At 41.2% G+C, this 14556-nt stretch overlaps 1 protein-coding gene across 2 annotated transcripts in view; it reads left to right on the top strand.

Annotated features, from left to right (window-relative positions):
- The first annotated feature begins 349 nt into the window (after nt 1-349).
- The window catches only part of mmp24 (matrix metallopeptidase 24), an 88118-nt gene continuing 73911 nt past the window's right edge, over nt 350-14556 (top strand). For both annotated transcript variants that reach the window (XM_046312753.1, XM_046312752.1), the window contains exon 1: nt 350-543. In XM_046312753.1, coding sequence (XP_046168709.1) covers nt 418-543 — 126 coding nt within the window. In that variant the 5' untranslated portion in view covers nt 350-417. The remainder of the gene's footprint in view (nt 544-14556) is intronic.

The raw sequence follows: 14556 nt of genomic DNA, 5'->3' as shown, positions 1-14556 counted from the left end.
GACCCAAGTACAATTTTTTTCTCCCATTTGTGCAACTTCTGGAAGCACCTCTACTCCAATGCTCTATGCCACCAAGCAAATGCGATGATTATGCATGCACTGCTTTATTTATTTTTTATTTTTTATCCGTTTCGGTACCTCAGAGTCCCCCAGGTCACCCCCCTCTCGCGCTCTCTTTTTGTTCTGGCACCTCCCGGTTTACAGTTTAAGTATTGGAGTGCAGGCATAAATACCTTCCGATTTGTGTGACGCTTTAAGAACAGAGTCTGCGCAATGAGAGCCCGAGAATAGCGGTTGGTATGCGTTGAAATTCAACCAGAGAAATTTAGGTAATCATTCTTCCTGGGAATAAAGCACGGACACAGGACATAAGACTGGAACTCAAACGCGGACTGAGGGGGGAATTTGGGGACAATCATGGCGGGGCTTGGAGTGAAGAGGAGGAAAGCGGGGCTCCCTGGTTTTTGCTGGAAAACCTGCTACTTTCATATTTTATTCTGGGTTGTCTCGGTCTGTGGTGAAGAGAAGACGTTCATCGTTGAGGTAGGTCAGATGCCCGAACAGGGATGCAATTGATTTATTCTATACAGCATCCTTACCGAAACGGACTGGGAAAAATCGCACAGCACTGTATTGCACTTCTTTATAGCGCAGGTGGAAATAAAATAAAATCGTGCGTTTGAATGTTTTTCTGTGTTTCGTTTATGAATAGCTTATCCGAACTGTTAACAGTTATATAACAATTAAATTATCAAAATAAATAAACCACATAAACAAGATGTCAGGCAGCTCTACCATTTTATTTATTGAGATTTTAGTGGCATTAGCCTATGTATCACCTCACCTCAAAACATCTATAGACTGACCTAGATCTACATGTTCAACTCCTCTACACATATTCACTTGAATGCATGTTGGAGAAAACATTGAACGCTGTTGTCCGTCGAATTGATTGTTTATGAACACAGCTGCCTTCACGATCATTAAGTTTAATTTCGCAATGAGAATTGTTGAACCTTTCTAGTCGCATATTCATCCACTAGTGGTAGCCTAGTATATGGGTTGCAATGACAAATGACATACAAAGAGACTGATTGTATGTTTTGCTTGCATTGGAGAGGAGAATCATTGCGCCACAGCAAATTCCAATTCGGTATCAATGTTTAATTAAATGTCACCTAGCAAACATATGGTATCCCATATTTGGAGCTGATTTAAACATGACTAGTATTAAAATCAAGGTTACGTGGGTCAATGCTAAACACAACAGTCAACATTCATATATGATATGCACAATGAGTTGAAGCACAAGCTACAAAAACATTAGCCCTTTCATAGGGTTCCCAGTTATCTAAAACACTGTTATTATCGTAAGGTATTTTGTCAATAACAGCATATCACCAATGTGCAAATAAAATAGATCCTTCCACACAGAAAAAAAACTTATGTGCTTTGTTTTCATTTGGACAGAACAACGAATCCAGAATTGTTACATGATTCCAAATATAGCTTCCTCCATAATTTATCGCAATAGCAGGGAGTAGAGAGGGCACTGGTGGCATATAGAGTTGTATATGAGTTTGTGCTGTGTTTTGAATAAGCTGTTTGCAGTGAAAGCCTTTCCAATTACTTGTAATGTAACAATTTCAGGATGATACGGACACACAAAGATAGTTCTTTATAGGTGTTTGACAAAGCATGGCTGGTGAGTGTGGACAGTATGATGAGTACAACAAATTTGTAAAAATGGGGCCATGAAAAAACAAAGAGTAACTGAACAGATGGACTTTTGATTATTTATGTCAGTCCTGCTGCCTTTAAATCAATTTAATTCATCCTCACTGACATTATTTTTATTATGCATGAATGAATAGACCATTTCTATAGTCAGAGTCCATCATTTAGCATAATCATCACCCGATCCTTTCCTGTGACATCACGTGCGTACCTGAGTGTCATGGCTGAACTTTAGCCTGGTGGTTAATTCTGTTTTTCCTTTGTTAGGCATGATAACAATAAAGGAGTTGACTAAAGCAGAAGCACATCTGGCTACCAGGCTAGATAAAGTTGCTGTTATAGCCTAGTGAATTTAGCAGACTGATAAACATGTAGGACCCTTTTAAAACCAACATTAAGCCCTCTCATTAGGCTCCCTTCGAAGGCTATAGAAATGTCCCGATTGATTATAGAATTCATGACCATCGGCCAGACTATACGTAACTATGATTGCAAATAAAAAAATTAGAGATATGTTGTCAATCACCAGTGATAGCCTACATTAGACTCTCTAGTATGCTTCCTCTCTCTCTCTGACCCGCCCCCCCTCCCCACACACACACACATACATCATTATTTATATTATATGCTCAGAGTATGCATGTATTCTTAATCATATTTATATAGTTCAGTGTTTATCTTTGAGGATACTGTATTGCTAACAGTAAGCCTATTTGTTCAGCTGTATGCCTAGATGACACTGCCATCTCGTTCCAAGTAAAGATAATTGATTGGCCAGTGTTTGCTTAGTTATAAATTGGCATTGGCTGTTTGATGAGAGATGACTTGACACTGTCAAGATTCAGAGGGGGCTTATACTGACATTAACTTGAAACCTGCCACCTGACCAAATCAAATCAAGAGGGAGACAAAACAACCGAGGGAAAGGATAGGACTTGGATGGTTACTAAAGTTCAGCTAGCTAAATTCACATCACTCACATTCACACTGAATTCACGCAATCTTGTACAGATGCAGATATTTTGGTTCTCCCTGGTACTGTACTTGCAGTAATTGATCAGTGAATGTCACTGATGCCCTGAGTGCACACATCGAATAAAAGACAAGAATAAAGTTGACCTGGGAGTTATGTAACCTGCATTAAGGGCATAGCGCTTGACTCAATCATGTCAGTCATGTGATGTAATATCCACTGATGATGACAGAAGCTTTTGTGCTTGCAATATCATTTTAACACTTTCTGGTCAGTAGAATGATGTGGTACTGTAGCTGCTCTGGATTGGATCTAATACGTTGACTTCTTGAATTCATGTCAGGCAGTTTGGAAATCAGCCAGTTAGGTTATGATATAGCAAGGGTTTCATGGTAGTTTGGTAAGATTAGACTGAAAACTGGGTTGTTGGGAATCCAGTGATACGGCAATGAGTTGTGTAATATTTAAACACTTGGCCTATATAGCCACAGTACAGTAACTGTAAGATGTTAATTTCCCGCTGTCTATTTGAGGATGATGTGCCCACCAACCAAACTGGAAATCTCAAGAGCTGAATACTTTAAAATACATTTTAGCTAGATACAGTTTTCCCCCCTATATTAATACAGTCTAAAACTGCAGTATGTTACTAGTCTTTGTCTTTAACTTTTTTGGGACTGGGGGACAGTATTGAGTAGCTTGGATGAATAAGGTGCCCAGAGTAAACTGCCTGCTACTCAGGCCCAGTTGCTAATATATGCATATTATTAGTAGATTTGGATAGAAAACACTCTGAAGTTTCTAAAACTGTTTGAATGATGTCTGTGAGTATAACAGAACTTATATGGCAGGCAAAAACCTGAGAAAATTTAGAAATTTGAGGTTTGTAGTTTTTCAAGTCATTGCCTATCAGTGTCTTATGGGGTCATATTGCACTTCCTAAGGCTTCCACTAGATGTCAACAGTCTTTAGAACCTCATTTGAGGATTCTACTGTGAATTGGGGGCTAATGAGAGCTGTTTGAGCCAGGTGTCTGGCAGAGTGCCATGAGCTGATCATGAGCAATCACGTGAGAGGTAGTTGCGTTCCATCGCATTTCTACAGACAAAGGAATTCTCCGGTTGAAACATTATTGAAGATTTATAATAGAAATATCCTAAAGATTGATTCTATACTTCGTTTGACATGTTTCTACGAACTGTAATATGACTTTTTGTCTGAACTTTCGCCTGGACTTGCCCGCGCCTCGTGAGTTTGGATTGTGTACTAAACGCGCAAACAAAAAGGAGGTATATGGACATAAATGATGGACTTTATATCGAACAAATCAAACATTTATTATGGAACTGGGATTCCTGGGAGTGCATTCTGATGAAGAACATCAAAGGTAAGTGAATATTTATAATGCTATTTCTGATTTCTGTCGACTCCACAACATAGCGGATATCTGTATGGCTTGTTTTGTTGTCTGAGCGCTGTACTCAGATTATTGAATGTTGTGCTTTTTTTGGTAAAGCTTTTTTAGAATCAGACAGTGGTTGCATGAAGGAGAAGTTTATCTAAAGTTCCATGCATAACACTTATACTTTCATCAACATTTATGATGAGTATTTCTGTAAATTGATGTGGATCTCTTCCAAAATCACAGGATGTTTTGGAAGCAAAACATTACTGAACTTAACGCGCCAATGTAAACTGAGGTTTTGTATATAAATATGAACTTTATCGAGCAAAACATACACATATTGTGTAACATGAAGTCCTATGAGTGTCGTCTGATGAAGATCATCAAAGGTTAGTGATTAATTTAATCTCTATTTCTGCTTTTTGTGACGCCTCTCTGGCTGAAAAATGGCTGTGTTTTTCTGTGACTAGGTACTGACCTAACATAATTGTTTGGTGTGCTTTCGTTGTAAAGCCTTTTTGAAATCAGACACTGTGGCTGGATGTACAACAAGTTTATCTTTAAAATAGTGTAAAATATTTGTATGTTTGAGGAATTTTTGTCACGCCTTGGTCATTGTATTTTGTGTTTTTGTTATATGTTTGGGTAGGCCAGGGTGTGACATGGGTTTATATGTTGTGTTTCGTATTGGGGTTTTATTAGCATTGGGATTGTGTATGATTAGGGGTGTGTCTAGTTAGGCTTGGCTGCCTGAGGCGATTCTCAATTGGAGTCTGGTGATTCTCGTTGTCTCGGATTGGGAACCGTATTTAGGTAGCCTGAGTTCGCTTTGTATTTTGTGGGTGTTTGTTCCTGTCTCTGTGTAGTGTTCAGCAGATAGGCTGTAATAGGTTTCACGTTCCGTTTGTTATTTTTGTATTTATTCAGTTATTTTCATGTACCGCGATTTATTTCATTAAAGTCATGAGTAACCTACACGCTGCATTTCGGTCTGACTCTCTTCATTCAACAGACGAACGACGTTACAATTTTAATTATGGGATTTCTGTTGTTTTGAATTTAGCGCCCTGCAATTTCAATGGCTGTTGGCGGGGTGGGACGCTACCGTCCCACATATCCCAGAGAGGTTAAAGCAGTCTCTACCTCTGTTTTTTAGAGGGCCATGTTAGTATGTTTAATATTTTGTCTGCTTTGTGTTACACTTTGATCAAATCATTTACATGTGCACAAACCATAGGCTGCTGCCAGTTTTGGAAAGATGGCAAATCTTTGGAGAATGTTCCTCCCCAAATAGTATAAAGAAGGTTGTTTCAAGATGTCAAATCCATGCAAATTCACTCAGCTAGCTCAGTACCATGTATTGCTGTCATCTACAACCCAGTTTTTCACAGTTTATTGGAATCAAGATACCATCTCAACCATTCGTCTGTTAATCATTCTCCCATAGTTTGTGCCAAAGGGCAATTCAAAAAATGCCACTGATCTTGCCAACAAATACATGATTTTACAACTAGCCCAAATGCTGCTCTATCATGAACATCATAATCAATCGCTCCATTCAGTGGTAATAACTGTTAACAACATAGTAGTTACATAGGTTTTACTATGGTAATAGGGTTGTTGCGGAATCAGTTATTACACAATTGGAACAAGGAATGTGTAATTACACAAATAAATACATCCTCCCTACCTTTTAGGCTTATCGAAGGCTTGGCTTGACAATCTCTGAATGTCATTAAACGTTTTGGTGTTTTGTAACAGCTCTCTCTTTCCATCAATTGGCAGCTGCACAGTTTGAAATGATTGATTGATTTTATTTGTAAGTTAAAAAAAATATATATATACATCAATATTTTAAAAAGAGACAGATTACACAGTAAAGTTAGGGACTTATTTCCATTGTGGTGTCACGCCTTGGTCATTGTATTTTGTGTTTTTGGTATATGTTTAGGTAAGCCAGGGTGTGACATGGGTTTATATGTTGTGTTTCGTATTGGGGTTTGTAGTAATTGGGATTGTGTATGATTAGGGGTGTGTCTAGTTAGGCTTGGCTGCCTGGGGCGATTCTCAATCAGAGTCAGGTACTTGTCGTTGTCTCTGATTGAGAACCGTATTTAGACAGCCTGACTTTCACGTTGTATTTTGTGGGTGTTTGTTCCTGTCTTAGTGTTGTAGTCACCAGATAGGCTGTAATTGGTTTCTCGTTTCGTTTGTTGTTTTCATATCAGTTATTTCATGTACCGCGATTATTTTCATTAAAGTCATGAGTAACCTACACGCTGCATTTCGGTCTGACTCTCTTCATACAACAGACGAACGACGTTACATGTGGTCCCTATTTTTTACACAAATACATACATTTGTCACCTCCTGGTGACAGCCCAGCTTTCTTCTGGCTTCTAATTTTATATATTTTTTCTTTTGAATGTGCAAACGTACAATTTCAATCACTAAATGGAATACATAAAAGCAAACTAAATGCTTGCTGTGGTTTTTTAATGATTTAATGAACAGGAAGAGTTGTCACACTAATCTCTTACACTCTCTGCAGACAAAACCCCAGGAAGATTTGTTTCCCCATCACTATTATAAAGGTTTGTAATGTGCAAAAGTACAATGTAAATCTCAAAATAGTGAAATAGTATTGTTAACTAAATGTTTCATAAGTTTTCTGATGATTTTGTAATGTTGGAAAACATGTTGACATGGTATAGGGCAGGGGTATTCAACTCCTACCCATACGAGGTCCGGAGCCTGCTGGTTTTCTGTTTTACCTGATAATTAATTACACCCACCTGGTGTCCCAGATCTAAATCAGTGCCTGATGAGAGGGGAACAATGATATAAAGCAGTGGAACTGGCTTCAACGTCCAGATTTGAGTTTGAGGGGTATAGGGTGTCCACCCACTCTGCCCAGAGTGGAAGAAAACGTGCTTTGGTGATGCAATTTCACTTCCTTATGTTATAAAATACATTTTACCAAGACAAATATGATTCTTTATATTCTGAATCGATCAGTGGGGTCTTTCTCTAACATATCATTAACATGATAAGCAAGAAGTCTGATTTTGTAACCTAATTGTAATGGGTGCGTGCTGGTGGCAGGGAATTCAGGCGCAGGAGAGTGAACTTGGTATAAACGGAGCAGTTTAATGAATATACAAAAACTCAGAAAACCAAAATATACAAAATAATATAAGAGGGTGCAAAACCCGTCGCACACCAAAACATAACTTGCACCAATACATACAACAAACAATCACCGACATGGACATGAGGGGAAACAGAGGGTTAAATACACAACATGTAATTGATGGGATTGAAACCAGGTGTGATGGAAGACAAGACAAAATGAATGGAAAATGGATCAGGGATGGCTAGAAGGTCGGTGACGTCGACCGCCGAACACCGCCCGAACAAGGAGAGGGACCAACTTCGACGGAAGTCGTGACACTGATACATAATGTTCACAGAGCTCTGCAGCTTTCTCACCTAAACTTTTGAGGGTTTACGATTTTGTGGTCATCGTCTTCCAAGTTGTTTCAGCGGGTCGCAAATAGCTAAATTAGCATGACCCAAGCTGAATTAAATGTAAAAGGCTTTGACAATAGAAGGCTGACATACGCACCATTGACATTTCACAGAGATACACTTGTGTTTGTGAAAGTCTTCGAAGAAGAACAGGAACTTCGCATTAATATGAAAATACTACATGTCATATCTCAAAATCGATATCTATACTACCTCTATATTGTGTTATATCCACCGGATTTGAGAAGAAAAATGACGAGTTCAATCGTAAGTCTGTCAGGTATCTTTAATTATTGCACAGCATCCAGCCTAGCTGATGCGATGCTATTTCCAGATTTTTCTCTCTGACCTCCATTGATTTAGTCGTCTTAATTTTGACCATCCTACAAGGGTAAAAACTCCAATATCTCTTGAACGGATTAAGATAGAGACCATTTTTTTGGATAGAGACCATTTTTTTTTCTACACAATTTCTACCCATTGGTCAAAATATGTGTTTTTTCATTGGACATCCTACATTGGGCCAGCTCTTAGCTAGCTTACATTAGTGAGTGATGGAAAAACGCTAGATAGCTAGCTAGCTTTACCACCATCCTGTGTTAGTAAAACGTACTAACTAAAATAATTATTGCTTTGAGTCTGATATGGGAAATTTAATTTGAATGGTTTGAATATGAGTCTGTCTCAAATCTATGAAAGAAAGTTCAAACTGAAAACATGTCTCCTGTCTCCTAATTTCACCTGGTTAGCCTATTGTCTGCAATGGTTGTTACATTGTAACTACAAAGTAATCAAAATGTCACTTTAAATTAAATTGCTTGCACCTGAGTAAGTACAGAGTCCTGTATTACAGAGTTGGTTGTTAAAGATTGTTACATTGTAAGTACACTGTAACTAAAAGGGTTATACCTAACGTTCTCATGTTTAGCCTATTACATTTTAACTAAATAGTAATTGTAAAGGTTATACCATACTGGGTTTTACTTTACATTAAGTTGCTTGCTCCTGCGTAGGTGCATGATAAATACAAGTATATCCAATGTAACTACATTGTTCTTACATGACATTTGATGTGGTATAGCTTTTGAACAAGGTCCAAACATAGAAATAAACAAATTGAAAATGACCGGTAGTTAAAGTGTGTAATTACAAAACATTAGTTACATAGTGGAACAAGATCATGTGTAATTACATCAGTAGTTACGAGGCATGTGCACAAATAGGGGTCTACCTGTGCCCTAACACCTGCACCGTTGCCCTCCTTACTTGCCATGTGCCCTTTTGGGTGGTGGTATAGTATTTGTTAGTATACAGTTTTTGTCATTGTTGTTCTGAATCCACTGCCACCAAGTCATCGTAATGTCCTTAAGTTCACCACTCCCATCCTTACCCCTACCTCGTATGTTGGTCTGCCCTGAACAGAGCTCATATGCACCAGGTTGTGCCCTTTTCCAGTCTGCCCTGTTAGCGCCCCGTATCAAAACATGCATGGCGCGATGCAGTCACCGGTCGAGTGTGTGTACCAAGTTACCTAGTTTAAATTTCAACAGTACTGCCACAGCAGCATACCATTTGATTACAAGTTGATAACACTTGATTTTCATCATCATTCATTTCCGGTCTGGTTGGCTGATAGCCTACCTGCAAACTCTTTTCTTGCCACTTGGATACAGCTACTACCAGAAGTGATTTTTGTAGCAGGTTAGGAGTGCATTTTCGCTAACTCTTTCCCAACTTTAACCTAATTATCCTAACCTGCTACGTTCATTCTCCTAAACTCCTGCATAAGTTCTCCTAACCTGATACAAAAAGTCACTTCTGGTTGTAGCTGTTAAGAAGTGGCATGAAAAGAGTTTCTCTGCATGAAAAGAGTGTTTCTCTGCATGCAGCAACACTTCCTTTATTTCCTTGTATAATCATAGCCGCAGGAAGGTGCTCGAGTTCCCCTGATACATTGAAATAAATGTACCAAAGTTATTGGAGTTACTGCTGTCTGTTCAGAAAGAAATGTAATAATTTAGAATAGCCTACTACACCATGAGTTGGCCTATAATTTAGCCACAGAGGATCAATAGCTTCTTTTTTTTAAATAGCTTAGTTGTGGATTGTGTGTAGCCCAATAACGAGGCATAGACTACAGTCGGGAACACACAGCAAATCTGTCACTGAATAGCATGAAGACAAAACCGGTCTTTCAGAATGTTGAACTTGAGCGAACGTTGTTTTATAAAGTAAAACAAGAGAGAGAGATAGGATTTTATTCTGGAAAGTTTTTTTAAGGACTATAATTTCCTCCTAATTTTGAACCATGTGTGTTTCCACACACCTAGGCCTAGGCTATTGATGGATTCAAGACAAGGTTGTTTTTATTGATCTCAGTTCGTCAATCAACCTGTCATTTTGATCATTTGTGCAGTATTAAAAAGATTCAGCCAAAGTCTCTACTCAAGGTAAAATGACAGAATTGTATGAAATATGTTTACAGTAATAAAAGGCTAAATTTTTACCAGACCCTAGGCTACAAAACAAATTCCCCTTGTGTGGAACTTCTGTAAACGCCTCTAACGTTACTCTACTGCTTCATACCACTAATGTGATAAGGTGCGTCTAGGTGGTAGGTGTAGGAGTCAGGCGCAGGAGAGCAGGGATGTCTGAGAAGCGTGTTTTAATCAGACAGTCCACCAACACAGGAATGGCACTATCGAAGAGGACAACGCCCTCGTTAACAGAGAACCCGTGCAAACGCACGGAGGAACAAACAAAGTTCCGACACTCATACGCTTTACGTAACCGTTAAAAACAAATAATGGTAAATCCAACCGGTCACATCACAATAAAAGACTAATCCCGCACAAACTTAGGCAGACAACAGGTTACAATTATCAACACAGAAATTAATGCAAATGAAACCAGGTGTGAAAAAGAACCAAAGATAAAACAAACAGAAAAGGAAAAAAGGGATCGGTAATGGCTAGTAGACCGGCGACGCCGACCGTTGAGCGCCGCCCGAACAGGGAGAGGAGCCGCCTTCGGTAGAGGTCGTGACAACTAAGCAAATGCGATGATTTGCATGTAATACTTTTTAATAAAGGTGGATTTTTTTTCTTCACGTGTTCCGTTACCTCAGAGCTCCTCAGAGCTCCCCAGGTCACCCCCCTATCGCACTCACTTTTTGTTCCGGCACCTCCTGATTTACAAATTAAGCACTGAACAGAGGTATAGACTCTAGCTAATATATCATGAGTTCGAAGATTATGAATATTAGGCTATATTAAGATTAATCACAATCATAAAAAAATATTGAGCTAGCTAACTGATGAGTTGATAGCCTACCTTCTTTTCCCAATAACAATCATGTCTTTAGGAGGCATTATAAATATGTACACTGAAAAAACATATAAACGCAACATGTAAAGTGTTGGTCCCATGTTTTATAGGCTGAAATAAAAGATCTCAGAAATGTTCCATAAGCACAAAAAACTTATTTCTCTCCAATTTTGTGCACACATTTGTTTACATCCCTGTTAGTGAGCATTTCTCCTCTGCCAAGATAATCCATCCACCTGACAGATGTGGCATATCAAGAAGCTGATTGTCACGTGTGCTCCCTCTCCGGCCTCTAGGTCACCAGGCTCGTTATGACGCACAACTGTCACCATCATTACGCTCACCTGGACTCTATCACTTCCCTGATCACCTTCCCTATATATGTCACTCCCTTAGGTTCCTTCCACAGGTGTCATTATTTCTGTTTCTGTGTCGTGTCTGTTTGTGTTTTCTTGTTTTGTATTATGTTACGTTTATTTATTAAAACACTCACTCCCTGAACGTGATCCCGACTCTCAGGGCACATCGTAACAGGGAGTCTTGTAACAGCAAGATCATTACACAGGTGCACCTTGTGCTGGGGACAATAAAAGGCCAATCTAAAATGTGCAGTTTTGTCACACAAAAAAAATGCCACAGATGTCTCAAGTTTTGAGGGAGTGTGACATTGGCATGATGCACTACTTCCGGCGCTGATAGAGATGGCCGCCTCGCTTCGCGTTCCTAGGAAACTATGCAGTATTTTTTTTTTTACTTGTTATATCTTACATTGGTACCCCAGGTAATCTTAGGTTTTATTACATACAGTTATTACAGAAGCTATTGGATATAAGAGCAACATCAATTCACCATCATTACAACCAGGAATACAACTTTCCCGAAGCGGATCCTCTGTTTTGTCCACCACCCAGGACAATGGATCAGATCCCAGTCGGCCAACCAAAACAACGACGCCATAAAAGGGGCAGGCGATCTTCTGGTCAGGCTCTCCAGGCTCTAGAGACGGGCACATCGCTCACTGCTCCTGAGCATACTACTCGCCAATGTCCAGTCTCTTGACAACAAGGTAGATGAAATCCGAGCACGGGTAGCATTCCAGAGAGACATAGGAAACAGTCTGTAACGTTCTTTGCTTCACGGAAACATGGTGTCATGTTTTGTCATTTATTATCTTGTCTTGTCCCTGTGCTTCCCATTCTATTCGTTTCCCTCTGCTGGTCTTATTAGGTTCTTTCCCTCTTTCTATCCCTCTCTCTCCCCCTCCCTCTCTCACTCTCTCGCTCTCTCTTCTCTCTATCGTTCCGTTCCTGCTCCCAGCTGTTCCTATTCCCCTAATCAATCATTTAGTCTTCCCACACCTGTTCCCGATCCTTTCCCCTGATTAGAGTCCCTATTTCTTCCTTTGTGTTCCGTTCCTGTCCTGTCGGTTCCTTGTCTAGTATTCACCGTGCTGTGTTTGTGTATCGCCCTGTCGTGTCGTGTTTTCCTCAGATGCTGCGTGGTGAGCAGGTGTCTGAGTCTGTCTGGTTCAAGTGCCTTCCCGAGGCAACCTGCTGTTCACCTGCTGTTCAAGATCGAGTCTCCAGTTTGTCCTCGTCATTTCGAGTGAAAGTTGTGTTTTTTGTTTGTATTTACTTTACTGGATTAAAGACTCTGTTTTCGCCAAGTCGCTTTTGGGTCCTCTTTCACCTGCATGACAGAAGGAACCGACCAAGGAATGGACCCAGCGACTTCAGACGCTCGTTACACTGCCGTCGAGATCCAAGGAGCCATGCTCGGCAGACACGAGCAGGAATTGTCTGCTGCTCGCCATGCCGTGGAGAACCTGGCCGCTCAGGTTTCCGACCTCTCTGGACAGTTCCAGAGTCTACGTCTCGTGCCACCTGTTACTTCCTGGCCTGCCGAGCCTCCAGAACCTAGGGTTAATAACCCACCTTGCTACTCCGGGCAGCCCACTGAGTGCCGCTCCTTTCTCACGCAGTGTGAGATTGTGTTCTCTCTCCAACCCAACACATACTCTAGAGAGAGAGCTCGGGTTGCTTACGTCATTTCACTCCTTACTGGCCGGGCTCGAGAATGGGGCACAGCTATCTGGGAGGCAAGGGGCTGATTGCTCTAACAAGTTCCAGAACTTTAAAGAGGAGATGATTCGGGTTTTTGACCGTTCAGTTTTTGGTAGGGAGGCTTCTAGGGCCCTGGCTTCCTTATGCCAAGGTGAACGGTCCATAACGGATTATTCTATTGAGTTTCGCACTCTTGCTGCCTCTAGTGAGTGGAACGAGCCGGCGCTGCTCGCTCGTTTTCTGGAGGGACTCCACGCAGTGGTTAAGGATGAGATTCTCTCCCGGGAGGTTCCTTCAGATGTGGACTCTTTGATTGCTCTCGCCATCCGCATAGAACGACGGGTAGATCTTCGTCACCGGGCTCGTGGAAGAGAGCTCGCATCAACGGTGTTTCCCTGCTCCGCATCGCAACCATCTCCCTCCTCTGGCTCAGAGTCTGAGCCCATGCAGCTGGGAGGGATTCGCATCTCGACTAAGGAGAGGGAACGGAGGATCACCAACCGCCTGTGCCTCTATTGCGGAGTTGCTGGACATTTTGTTAATTCATGTCCAGTAAAAGCCAGAGCTCATCTGTAAGCGGAGGGCTACAGGTGAGCGCAACTACTCAAGTCTCTCCATCAAAATCCTGTACTACTTTGTCGGTCCATCTACGCTGGACCGGTTCGGGTGCTACATGTAGTGCCTTGATAGACTCTGGGGCTGAGGGTTGTTTCATGGACGAAGCATGGGTTCGGAAACATGACATTCCTTTCAGAGAGTTAGAGAAGCCTACGCCCATGTTCACCTTAGATGGTAGTCATCTTCCCAGTATCAGATTTGAGACACTACCTTTAACCCTCACAGTATCTGGTAACCACAGTGAGACTATTTCTTTTTTGATTTTTCGTTCACCGTTTACACCTGTTGTTTTGGGTCATCCCTGGCTAGTATGTCATAATCCTTCTATTAATTGGTCTAGTAATTCTATCCTATCCTGGAACGTTTCTTGTCATGTGAAGTGTTTAATGTCTGCCATCCCTCCCGTTTCTTCTGTCCCTACTTCTCAGGAGGAACCTGGCGATTTGACAGGAGTGCCGGAGGAATATCATGATCTGCGCACGGTCTTCAGTCGGTCCCGAGCCAACTCCCTTCCTCCTCACCGGTCGTATGATTGTAGTATTGATCTCCTTCCGGGGACCACTCCTCCTCGGGGTAGACTATACTCTCTGTCGGCTCCCGAACGTAAGGCTCTCGAGGATTATTTGTCTGTGTCTCTTGACGCCGGTACCATAGTGCCTTCTTCCTCTCCGGCCGGGGCGGGGTTCTTTTTGTTAAGAAGAAGGACGGTACTCTGCGCCCCTGCGTGGATTATCGAGGGCTGAATGACATAACGGTTAAGAATCGTTATCCGCTTCCCCTTATGTCATCAGCCTTCGAGATTCTGCAGGGAGCCAGGTGCTTTACTAAGTTGGACCTTCGTAACGCTTACCATCTCGTGCGCATCAGAGAGGGGGACGAGTGGAAAACGGCGTTTAACACTC

Source organism: Oncorhynchus gorbuscha, linkage group LG18 (assembly GCF_021184085.1).
Source record: "Oncorhynchus gorbuscha isolate QuinsamMale2020 ecotype Even-year linkage group LG18, OgorEven_v1.0, whole genome shotgun sequence".
NCBI classification, from domain to species: Eukaryota; Metazoa; Chordata; class Actinopteri; order Salmoniformes; family Salmonidae; genus Oncorhynchus; species Oncorhynchus gorbuscha.
Note: the sequence above shows the minus strand (reverse complement) of the source record. Positions and strands in the feature narration are given on the sequence as shown.